Genomic DNA, 12,210 nt, shown 5'->3' with positions numbered 1-12,210 from the left:
AGGAGAATGCTGGAATCTGAGACCAGCCAGGGGCAAGGTGAGAATAGTCCTGGTAGGTCAGCCAGATGGTGTTCAGAGCTGTGTAAGTCCCCTAACAATGCTAAGTCACCAATATGGGGGGTAGAGGCTGTGGAGACACAGGAGCTCTGGACCTGACAGGGTCTTCTGCACATAGGCCTGTGTGTTGTCCCAGTATCTGCTACCTCCCAAGCCCTGTGCCAAACTCAGAGATCCCTTCCCTTCAAACTCTTCTGCCAACAGGCTCCTGAGTCGGTGCTCAAGGAGGTGCTGAGACAGCTAGTGGGTGGGAACACATTTTCATGAACAGCTTCCCTAAAGCCAATGGGAAGAAGGTAAGAGAAGCCTGAGGCAGGCTAACTCTAGCTGTGGGGTCTCAGAAGGACAGTGTCCACCACAGCCTGGACTTCTTTCCTCCTTATGCTCTTCTCTCACTGCACAGGTAGGGATGGACTTTAGAGACCCAGGGGCAGTTCCCCAACCTGCATCAACTCTTTCTGGCTCTGACCCCCAATCATCTTGAACTTAACCCCTGCTCCATCACCTGCAAGTATCCCTGTTCCCAGGTCCCCTCTCCCAGCCTGTGCTCACTCAGCTGACTTCTGTCTCCTACACCCTGAGCAATGGCTTCAATGTTGGTGGCTTCAGCATTTTCTGATACCAGCAGAAGCCAGGGAGCACACCATAGTATCTCCCCTACTTTCAGTCAGATTTAAGTAAGCACCAGCGCTCTGGGGTCTTAACCACTTCTCTAGATCTAAAGATATATTGAGTAATTTGAGTATTTTTCTCCACCTTGGGGTTCATTAGCAGGATGAGGCTGATTATTACTTTAAGCTGAGGTGCAGTGGTCCTGCTCACAGGAACCAGATAGATGGGAAATGGACAAAAATATTGTGTTCTAGTCTGGAGGCTCTTTTGAAAGTTAGATAATACATTCTAAATTAAAATCATTCTTTATAAATTAGTGCTATTGTAATTCATACCAGGTAATTGCAAGTTATTAGTAGAATATTCATAACTAGGAATGTTCATACCTAGGAATTTCAGGGTCATTTCTGGATTTTTGTATATGATCACCTTCTCCCACCTTGCTGTTAAATATTTAATTGGCTTTGGAACAAAACGAAACCTGCTACCCCATTTAGATGACCATCCATGCTGGAAGGAGGAACTCATCCTTTTCACAAAAATCATAAAACATGTTGCACACATCATGACTGAAAGAATGCAAACTGTGGATGTGGCAGATTGTTACAGTAATGACCCCCCATGAATCACACCTAACCTCCTAAACCGAGAAAATAAATTTCTGCTTGTTAAAGCCACCTACTTGTGGTATTACTGTTATAGCAGCACTAAATAAATAAGACACGTCTGAAGGGAAATGACTACTTATCTCAATTCCAGGCCTCCAACCCTACATGCTATGTCTATTGTGGAGGGCCAGCCAAGCAAGGCTGAACTGCCTCTGTCAGGGGAGAAGTTGCCACCATAAGGTCCAAGGGAAACGAGGGGAAGTAGGTGAAATTGGAGGAAGAGATGAGACAAGCAAACTAGCAGTGCTTTTTGATTAAAGTATTTTTTTAATTAGAAGTCTCCTGGATATACTGCAAAAAGACTGCCCTACCCCCTCCTCTGCTAAGCCCCCCTCCTCCTTAAAACATCTCTGGCCCAGGCACATGACCCAGGATGCCAGGAGTGGGTCAACATCAGCAGTAGAAAAACAGAAAAGAACAGCTTTTCGCAAAAATGATCAATAGTTCAAGGATACTGTTGGTAAGGGTTGCTGATATGCCAGGCTGGTTATAGGAAGTGTGATGTGGATGGGGGCTGAGGAGCAGAATTGGGGCTAGAGTGGAGAGGCATGGATGATGGGAGAGCCAAGGGGTCAGGTGGCATATTGGGCAGGGAGGCCGTCCAGGTATACCAGCATAGGTGTGTCCACAAGGTTATGAGATGATGGGAGACCCTGCTGTCACTAGGCTCTGGAGTCACTAATTCTGGCTTTCAGATGAGGCTGGCATTCTCGTAGCTGAGCTTGGTGAAGTTCAGCTGTCCCGAAAAGTCCACTGACAGAGCAAAGAGATGGGAAGGGCAGGCAGGCCAAGATCCAGGACAAAGGAGTATGACCAATGAGCTCAGAGCTGAATCTCCATATCCTAGTCTTGCCATGAGGACTGGTAACTCCCGGCCTGGGCCCCAGCATCAGGGAATGCCTGCTGCCTGCCTGCCAGCAGGGAGGCTTGGATAAAGTTTTCAGAGAAGGAGAAAGGGGCAAAGTGAGTGCAAAGCATTATAATTTAATTGGCTGAACTGTTAGGACCACTGCCTGCCTGCTCAGGGTTTGAGAAGAAGCCAAAACACTCCTCTGAGCAGCTGTCACCACTTCCAGACTGGAGGGGGTTTCTAGACTTGCCTGGCCCACAATGCAAAGGAAGGGATCAGATTCCCTGCCTTGGAGACCATACCCAGATGGGGGTGTGGGGCGGGGGAGCAGGAGGGGACCACAGCTTCTCGGTCTGAATCCAGGGATCACAGACCACCCTCTCCAGAGCAGGGACAGTGGTTCCACTACATAGCCCCAGATTCTTGAGGCCTCCTCAGCCAGGCCCTTTTGTCCTCAGTGTTGTTTGGGACACCCAAAGAGCTTCCCACAGTGTGGGAGCATCTTTGCGGGGACAGTGCTGGGTCAGGACAGTTCTAGGGCCCCTCAGCTGTTCTCTTGCCCTGTGGTCAGGGCAACCAGAGACAACTTGTTTGCTCAAGGTCTAAAGCTATGCCAGAGGATCAGGTGTGGGCAGAAGTCCAGCTCACACTCCACTCACCAGCCTGACACCATGGTGCCTGGCTGTCTTTTTCCACAGGAAAGGGTGCCTCTTTCTAGCTGGCACAGTGTTGAGGCTCTGCCTGCGGAAGTTTTGACCTTGTTCGGCTACCTCTCAGACCACCCCTCAGTGGAGCGGACTGGTAGGGAGCCCCTCAGTTTCTGCCAGCAGCGACACTTGGGTTTAGTGATGACCCCTGCCACACTGTGAGAGCCTCCCACCTCTAGGTCCTGCTCCCAAGGTCCCTTGATCCACAGCACGCTTCAAAATCCTCTGCCTAGAAAGCCTGGGTCAGCTCAGCAATGACCTGCTTATAATTAAACAGGCACTGACAGCCCAGCTTCTTCTTGTGGAAGATATCGTTGCCTGAGATATCAGGGCCAAAGGACATGTCCACATGGCCCATGTTGTACTCATTGCACAGGTGGCAGAGCACGTTGTTGAGGAGCCCCCGAACAGTGTCTGCCGTGGAGCTCAGCTTGCTGTGGAGGTTCTGGTCATTGGGGTTGAGGGTCTTCTGGTCCTCCATGATGTTGCCCAGGGAGATGTTAAAGTAGGCAATGATGCGGTACAGCTCCACCAGCTTGTCCTTCTCCGTGCCTTCGGCGTGGAAGGGTGGGAAGTTTGTCAAGTCATGGCCGCCACACAGCTTGTCCACTTCACTGGGGAATGGCTCACCCTGGGCCGTGTACTGAGGAACAGAGGGCAGAGGGGAGGTGAGCAAGGAGGCAGGGATCAGTGTTCCAGCCCTGCCACCAGCCCTTGCAGCAAGCTCTTGGGCCTCAGTTTCCCACCTATGGCATGGAGACCCATATCTGTGCCCTGTAGGCATCTCAGGATTGTCATGAAAGGCAAATGGACATCTGAGTGTGAACAGAATTGGTAAAAAATCAAGGCCTCTACCATGCAAGGATTGTTATTGTTAGTAGTATTAGGAGTCCCTGGGTAGTGCAAATGGTTAATGGCCTTTAGATGCTAATTGAAAGGTTGGAGGTTTGAGACCACCCAGAAGTGCTTCGAAAGAAAGATATGGCAATCTACTTGCAAAAAATCAGCCATTGCAAAGCCTATGGAGTACATTTCTATTCTGATACACAGGGGGTGCCATAAGTCAGAATCAAACTGACTACACTTTTTTAAAAATAATTATCATCATCATATGGGGAAAGAAAGAAAACCTGGTTCCTCACCTTCAGAGATGTGCCACACACACTTGCCCTTTTACCCATCTGGGCATCTCTCTGCACGCAGACACCCACCGCCCACTGTCTCGCTCAACAACACCTCTCTGAACAACTCCCTTCCTTTTCCCTCCTTTGTGTATCTCCATCAGCCTCTTGGTCCACATGGTGGAGGAATCTTAACACCTGAAGTGCCAGGCCCCGTACTGTCTGACCCCAGCTTTGGACCGACCTAACCCTGGGAAAGTCCATTCCAGTCTGGGCTGGGGTTGGGTACACGGAAAGCTGGATGTGGTTTAACCAGCCTCCCTGCTTTCCTTCCATCTTCAAAGGTCCCCTCCATGGTCAGCCCCCCTCCCCCAGCCAAGGTCAGTGTGGCCTCTACTGATATCTGCAGGAATTCTGCCCACTCCTTTCACCCCAGGCCCACACCCTCCTTCCTCGGTACCCGGGGATGGGAAGGGATATCTTACGTAGAGAACAAAGAGGGTGTTGGCAGTACTGTTGAGCTGTTCCAGCTGGTTCTTGATCTGAGTCATGAGGTTGCTGGGACATGGGTGGTCTGTGGTGCAGGTGGCCTTGTCAGGAGTGGGGCTCCCTGCCCCATGTTCCCAGTGCAGAACAAGCAGCAGTGACAGGATTCCTGGGAGCCAGAAGAAAGGTGCCATGATCAGACGTGGGGACAGCAGCTTGAGGCTCAGGTCACACTGGATGCACTGTGTCTACACCTACAGCTCTATCACCACCGTCTCTGTCTCCCTTTACCCTATATCGCTACCCCTGGTTCTCTCCACATGCTTATATCTCCCTGCAGGATACGAGCTGTTCCTACTGATTGGAACTTGGATCTAAGGTGACACACAACCATCCAATCCTTTCCCTCAAGAAGGCAAAAGCCCCCTGGCCTTCTGGCCTTCTGACTTGAGGGTACCACTCCCCATCCTGTTGGAATAGGAGGCGCCTATCTACCCATCTCCCCAGATGGCTCAGATTCCTAAGCATTGCTTCATGTACACCTGCCCTGAGCAACCCAAATCTCTCAATCTGGGCTACTGTTGGGACCACGGAGGTGGGGGGAGGGATCCTTCGCTGACCTTCTTCACCCTCCCAAACCTGCCACCTGATTCTGGCTCCCCAGGCCAATTGCCCTCCCCCCACCCCAATTTCCCATATCCTTCATCTCTGTACTCCAAATGTGGCCAAAATCCCTACATTTGTTTTTGTTGTTAGTTGCCATCCAGTGAATTCTGACTCATGGTGACCCATGTGTGTCAGAGCAGAACTGTTCTCCATAGTGTTTTCACTGGCAGATTTTTTAAGTGTAAATGACCTTTCTTTTGAAGAGCCTCTGGGTGGGGGAAAGCCTCCAGCTTTCAGTTAGCAGGCAAGCATATTAACTGTTTGTACCACCCAGGACTCCCCTTCTACATAGTCTTTCAATTTATGGCAGAGGTGACCTGGACGGTTCTCTTTCTTCTACCATGAACCCTGAGCTTCTTGGTCACAAAGCCTGGTGCATGGGAGGCCTTTACGAGGCTTGACCAGGTGAGTGGACAGATGACTGAAAGAGCATGAAGATGAGTGACCATGAGCCTCATCTCCAAATGATCTCTTAGCTTCCCATCAGCTTGGCCTGTGACCGTGGATCAGAGCTGTCAGAATGCTGCATGCACAGAGAGAGAAAGTGGCCCCTTTCCCTGCAAGAGGGTGCAGGTACCTGAGATTCACTTGGCTTTGTCTGTCTCCTCTGTGGTGGGTGGGCTGGGTCCCGCTCCTGGGAGCATTCCTGTCTCCCTGCTCACAGCATCCTTCCAGCAACCTTGTGAGGCAGCTAGACCAGTGTTCATAGTTATTACTCTCAAGATTTGGCAGATACAAGAGCTGAGCTCACCTGAGAGGATCAGCTACTCATGGTCATAGAACAGGATGGGGCAGAGCCAGGACGAGGGCTCAGGCACAGGGGCAGTGCCCCTTCCTTCCTTTGAGTGAGTGTTCTTGCCTCCTGTTTGGAGGGTAACCCAATCACCGATTCCCAGTCCTTTGTTCTCTCTGGCCCAAGGGAGGGCAGAGAACAGAACTCCTGCCCTCTCCTCAGGGACCAGAAAATTCCCCAGACATGGGCAAGGGCAAGAACCTGGATCCAGAGTGCTGGGCAGCCCTTCCTCCCCCCTGGCCAGCAGCTGGCATCTCTCATTCCCTCCCTTTCTGGCCTTGGCATTTGTTTTGATTTCCTCTAGTTTCCTTGTATGGTGTTATTTGTTTTTTTGCATAGTTCAACCATGTATTAGATGAGTGGAGGGGACACTGAGGATGGCTGAGTGTGGCTGTGTGTGGTGTGGAACTGGAACTGAGCTTGGGGACAAGGAGTCAGAAATAGCTGGGGGTTGGGCTCCTGGCCCTGCACTGAGGCCTCTCCTGTCTGGAGCAGCTGCTGGTGCTGCTGTGGTGATTTGCATTTGGGCAAAGTCTTAGACTGGAGAGGAGTGAGAGATGGAAGGCTTCAGGATGGTATTTCTCTGACTTCAGTGTGCACAGGGACCCTGAAGCCCTTCTAAAAGGCAGACTCCCATTCAGTAGGTTCAGGGGTGGGGTCAAGTGCCTGGGTGGTACAAATAGTCAAAATGCTTGGCTACTAACAGAAATGTTGGAGGTTTGTGTCCACCCACAGGTACCTCGGTAGAACAGCCTAGTGATCTACTTCTGAAAAATAGCTGTTAAAAACTCTATGGAACACAGTTCTACTCTGACACACATGGGGTTGCAATGAGTCAGAATTGACTGGATGGCAGCTGATTTTATGAAGAAGGAGAATTCATTTACTACATTAAAAAGCCACATTTTCAAAAATAAATATTCATGTCATAATGGAAACAAGATGTATTTGTTTCCTTATTTATAGCCCTATTTGTTCTAAACAGCATGTAAGGCTCTTACAACAGAATGCACACAATAAAAAACACTGATGAAATACATAAGGAGAGTTAGATCAGAGAAGATATAAGCAGACTGATAAAACCAAGACCATAGAAATAAAGAAAAATGCTTTAGCTTGCAAGGGGCACAGAATTACTGTGGCCAAGCTTCAGAGATGGCTCTGAGACTCCTGGCAGCAAAATAAAAAGGGAAATATGATCTGTTATGTGATTATGATCAGAAAGGATTATACCTCAGGGGAAACAGACTCCTGGGTAGGGGAGTGTGAAGAGTGAGGAGTGGTTGATGTCCCACCCAAGGTGGCATCCTCCATTAAGGATTCCAGGCTGATCCTGCAGTGGTCTTGGCTAAAGCTTGTGCCCGTTGTCAAATTCAGCCCAGTGAAGGGGACTCTACAAGGAGCTAGGGTGACCCAGCACTAACTGGGCCTTTAGCCCAATCCAAGGGGGGGACTATTGTGTCCTAGGGTGGGGCAGGGCCTGAGTATGCCTCTAAAGCTTCTCCCTGCCCCCAGGGTTTTTTGATTGTTTTTAGATTGTGATAAAATATATATATAACAAAACATTTGCCATTGCAACCTTTTTTACATCCACAATTCAGTGACATTAATTATCATGTTGTGCAACCATCACCACAATCTAGTTGGAAAATTTTCCATCACCCTTAACAGAAACTGAGTGCCCCCTAAGCAATGACTCCCTCTTTCCTTCTCACTCCGACTCCTAGTAACCACTAATAAGCTTTGGTCTGTATACATTTGCCAACTCTAGGTATTTCAAGTAAGTGTAGTCATACAATATTTGTCCTTTTGTGACTGGCTTATTTCACTCAGCATAATGTTTTCAAAATTCATCCATGTTGTAGCATTTATCAGAACTTCATTTCTCTTTATGGCTGAATAATATTCTGTTGTGTATATACACCACGTGTTGTTTATCCATTCATCTGCTGACGGATGTTTAGGTTGTTCCTACCTTTTGGCTACTGTGAATAGTGTTGCAATGAACATTGGTGTACGAGTTGCCCCCAGGTTTTAAAACCTTTTTATTGACATATAATATACTTACAAAATGTACATCAGATGGCTCCCTCCCTCCTGAAAGATTTTGTGAGGGCTGGAACAATGCCAAGGAACCCATGAGGGATGCGGTGGGGGGAGGGGGCTTGGGCAGTTAGTGGACTTTGAGCCTCTTCACCCTCCTGGTCATTCCAGGGCCACTGGTCTGGGGCCCAAATAGAAAGCATTTTTGGGCCACTGGCTTCAGCATCAGCAGAGCCCTGTTTGCACAGTGGTTAAGCACTTGGCTGCTAACTAAAAGATCGTCGTTGGTTCAAACCTAGCTATCAGCTGCTCTTTGGGAGAAAGATGTGGCAGTCAGCTAGCCTAAAGATGCGGCATTCTGCTTCTGTAAAGATTACAGCCTTGGAAATCCTATGGGCAGTTTTACTCTGTCCTAAAATGCGTTGCTATGAGTTGGAATTGACTCGACGGCACCGGGTTTTGGTCTTTGGCTTTGACGTCGAGGACACTTCCCAGGCTGCCTCCTACCCTACTGGAGGACATAGCCTACCGAGCCTGCCTCCGTCTCTTTGAGTTGAGGTAGCACCACCTGCTCCAGCCTCACTTAACAGGCCGAATATTTCACTTATAAGGACATGTTCAAGGCCCGTCCATTCCATCTGAGCCTCAATGACGGGGGTAAGGGGGACAGGTGGGCGGGTGCAGAGGGACAGCTTCAGACATGATGAGTATGAAGGCGAGCAGGGGGAACACAGCAGACAGGCCTTCTCTGGGTGCTGAGAACCAAACCACCGGCCAAGAGGAAAATGTGCGTGAGATATTTTTGTCATTCCAAGTGGCTCGGTCCAGCGCCTGCCCAGATGGTCAATGAATCAACGCTGGGAAAGGCTCTACCTGTCAGCAGGCTTTGTCCCTGGTCCTGCTCAGCACATCCCCACCCTCCACCCCTGCAGGTGGCGGGCAGCCCTCCCAGCTCCCCAGAAGGACAGTTCTCCACAGATGAGGGTGCCACGTGTGGGGCCCCCACAGTAGCCGTGAGTGCGGGACTCTTGTCTACCTCAGCTTGCTCTTCTCGTCCCGTCCTGGGAAGGGGCATCTCACACATCACCCACTGTAGTGTGTTGAATGGTGGCCCCCCTACAGATAGCACTCAGAACTTGTGGATGTGATCCTAGTTGGAAAAAGTCTTTGCAGATGTAGTTAATAATCTCAAGATGAGCTCTCCCTAGATTATCCATTGAGCCCTAAATGCAATGACAATTATCCTTATAAGAGATGCCCGGAGGAGAGACGTGGGGAGAAGAGGAGAAGGCCATATGAAGACAGGCAGAGACTGGAATGATGTGGCCACAGCCAAGGAACACCTGGAGCCACCAGAAGCTGGAAATAGCAAGGAATGGATTCTCCCCGGGAGCTTTCAGGGTTGTGTGTCCTTACTGACCCCTTGATTTCAGAGTTCTGGCTTCCGGAACTGTGAGAAGATAAATCTCTGTGGTTTTAAGCCACCCAGTTTATGGTCATTTATTAGGTGGCCCTAGGACCCTAGTATCTGTCACCTGTATCAGATGTATCCAAATCAGCCTCTACATGACCTGACGCCATCCCCTCCCCTCTACTTCCCTGCCCCAGGCTGTTATTACTTCTCTCCAGGACTAGAGCAACAGCCTTCAGACTGTCTCCCTGCCTCGACCTCATCCCCTTCCAATCTGGCTAAACCTCCTCCTCATTGCAGAAGCTTTCAGAAGCCCTGCTCAAATTGCTGAGAGGGTAAGGCCACCCACTTCCTGTGGACCTCAATCTAGTTCCCACCTTCACGTCTGACTTCATGAACCCCCACTCAGAAGGGCCCCACACTTGTTTTAATGCTATGCTATTGTCATCTTGCAATTCTGAATTATTTTTGGACAAGGCTCCTGCATTTTCATTTTGCATCAATTGAAACCAGTTGTCACCCAGTCTACTGTGATTCATGATGACTCCATGCATGCCAGAATAAAAGTGTACTCTGTAGGGATTTCAGTGGCTGGTTTTGCAGAAGTAGATCTGCAGGCCTTTCTTATGAGGTGCCTCGGGGGGGACTGAATCTCCAACCTTTCAGTTAGCAGCCTGGTGTGTTAACCATTTGCACCATCTAAGGCCTCATTTTGCAGCAAAACAAACAAACAAACAAACAAAAAAAAAAAAAACACCTGTTGCTGTCAAGTTGAATTGATTCTAACTCATGGTGACCCGATGTGTGACAGAGTAGAAATGCTCGATAGAGTTTTCTTGGCTGTAATCTTCTTTACAGAAGTGGATCACCAGGCCTTTCTTCTGCAGCACCACTGGGTGTGTTTGAACCTCCAACCTTTAGATTAGTACTCAAGAACAAACCTTTTGTGCCACACCAGGACCCTCATTATGTACAAGGTCCTTCTAATCATTTAGCCAGCCCTGCACAGCTCAGCTTTCTCAGCTGGCCTCATCCACACCCCTTGGACCTTACCATCCCACACCACCAAACTGGGATCTGCATTTCAGTGCTCCTCGGGATTCCTGTTCATTCGAGTCTGAGAAGCACCGCAGTGCAGCAACCCACACACAGGGCCAGGGCTTCCACATGCCTGGATATGAATCCTGGCTCTGAGCTTTCTAGCTGTAGGAGCTTAGGCAGTTTTTCTTAACTTTCTGTGCCTCATTTTCCTCATCTGTCACATGACCCTCATATGGCCATTGACAGACTTGATGACAGAATGCTTGGCACACAGTAAGCACATGGGTTAGAGTGCCAGGCCTCATCTAAATACTCTCGCCCCACCTGCCTCCCCCTTTGCTGGAATATCTGTTCTGCTCTTAACTTACTTTTACAACCCTCATAAGCCCCCACCATGGTGACCCTCCTCAGGGAAACCTCAGCTCTCCTGTAAGCAGTAGAGGAGATACCGGGGTGCAAGGTGGCCACTCCGTCTCCCCATACCCGGCCCTGACTCTGACTGAGGACCCAGCCCTCAGTGTCCCCGACTCAGTTCAGCCCGCTGTATTCTCTGCTTCCTGCTGGAAGGCCAGAGTCACATCCCCTCCCCCAGTGACCAATGGGAGGTCCTGCTTCCCAGAAGCAGTGACCCCCTAGGAAAGTGCTGGAGGAGGGGAGCTGGGTGTGAGGTCAGTCCCATGTCAGTCCCGCTCCCTTTCCCACCATGGCTGGGAAAAGGCCGCTGAGTGGGTGCCAGCCATGGGGGAGGTCTGGTCCCCTGCTCCCAGCCAGACCGCAGGCTGCAATGCTGAGCCACAGCCAGGCCAGGGGGAGGTGTTCTCAGCTCCCAAACTCCTCTCTGTCTGACTCTTGGGACCCCTCCCCAGCCCCAGAGCCCAGCAGCTTCCAAGGGCTCTTGCACGCAGGTGAGGTCATTGCCTCCACCAGACCAGCCTGACGCAAATAAGTCAGCCTCCCATGTGGCAAGAATCACACATCTCTGTTCCCTGGCCAAATGCCCACCTGTTGTAGCTCTGGGCCCCAATTTCTCCACGTCATTCCTCAGAGGGACCTTCAGGAGCTGGCCCCAAACACCTGTTGGAAGAACTGAGCTGGGCTGGCTGAAAGAGAATTATGGGGCAGGGGTGGGCGGCTCTTTGAAAAGACAGATTCCTAGATCACCCTCCAGAGTCCCACTTTGGTTCATGAGGAGAAGCCCTAGAAGCAGCCTTTAACAGCTCCGGGGGATTCAGTGCACAGACAGTCTCTGGAACCTCTGGCTTCAAGCCTCATTTGCGGCCTACAGAGCAGAGCTGCATTGCTGGTGTTTATTCTCTGCTCGAAGTGATTTTTCTCATGGCTTGGCCAACTTGAACCCCTTCTTCTGCTCCTCAGGGCTTCCCAATAGTGCCTGGTGCCAGAATGTTTTTGCCAAAGGCTTGGGGACTTGGTTTATGGCCTCTGGAGGGATGATGAGTGGGGGCTCCTGGTTAATTCCTGGAGGAGGTTCAAACCTCTGTGTTAGTCAAGATCATTCCTCAACTGGGGGCAATTGTGCCTCCCAGGGGACATTTGGCAATGCCTGGAGAAATTTTTGGTTGTTATGACTGAGACAGGGGGTGCTACTGACATCTAATGGGCAGAGATGAGGGATGTTGCTCAACATTCTACAAAACACAGAACAACCCTTCTGCCACTAAGAATTATTCTGTCCAAAATGTCAATAGTGCCAGGGTTGAGAACTCCTGGCCAAAATAAATCCATCAATTAACTCAT

At 50.0% G+C, this 12,210-nt stretch overlaps 1 protein-coding gene across 1 annotated transcript; it reads right to left on the bottom strand.

The window, feature by feature from the left end:
- Positions 1-3,111: 3,111 nt before the first annotated feature.
- LOC101348712 (leukemia inhibitory factor-like) lies at positions 3,112-4,695 on the bottom strand. The gene is made up of 2 exons (XM_004386214.2): positions 4,501-4,695; positions 3,112-3,537 (listed from the first exon to the last, which is right to left on the bottom strand). The coding sequence occupies exons 1-2, from the start codon at positions 4,693-4,695 to the stop codon at positions 3,124-3,126; spliced, it is 609 nt and encodes a 202-aa protein (XP_004386271.1). The 3' UTR covers positions 3,112-3,123.
- Positions 4,696-12,210: the final 7,515 nt, after the last annotated feature.

Source organism: Trichechus manatus, unplaced genomic scaffold, assembly GCF_000243295.1.
Source record: "Trichechus manatus latirostris isolate Lorelei unplaced genomic scaffold, TriManLat1.0 scaffold00157, whole genome shotgun sequence".
NCBI classification, from domain to species: domain Eukaryota; kingdom Metazoa; phylum Chordata; class Mammalia; order Sirenia; family Trichechidae; genus Trichechus; species Trichechus manatus.
Note: the sequence above shows the minus strand (reverse complement) of the source record. Positions and strands in the feature narration are given on the sequence as shown.

What these genes read in the sequence shown, in the direction of transcription:
- LOC101348712 (XM_004386214.2), bottom strand. Translation starts at nt 4,695, where the DNA reads ATGGCACCTTTCTTCTGGCTCCCAGGAATCCTGTCACTGCTGCTTGTT. An exon ending in ACACCCTCTTTGTTCTCTAC is followed by an intron (nt 3,538 to 4,500) that starts GTAAGATATCCC and finishes TCTGTTCCTCAG; the next exon opens with TACACGGCCCAGGGTGAGCC.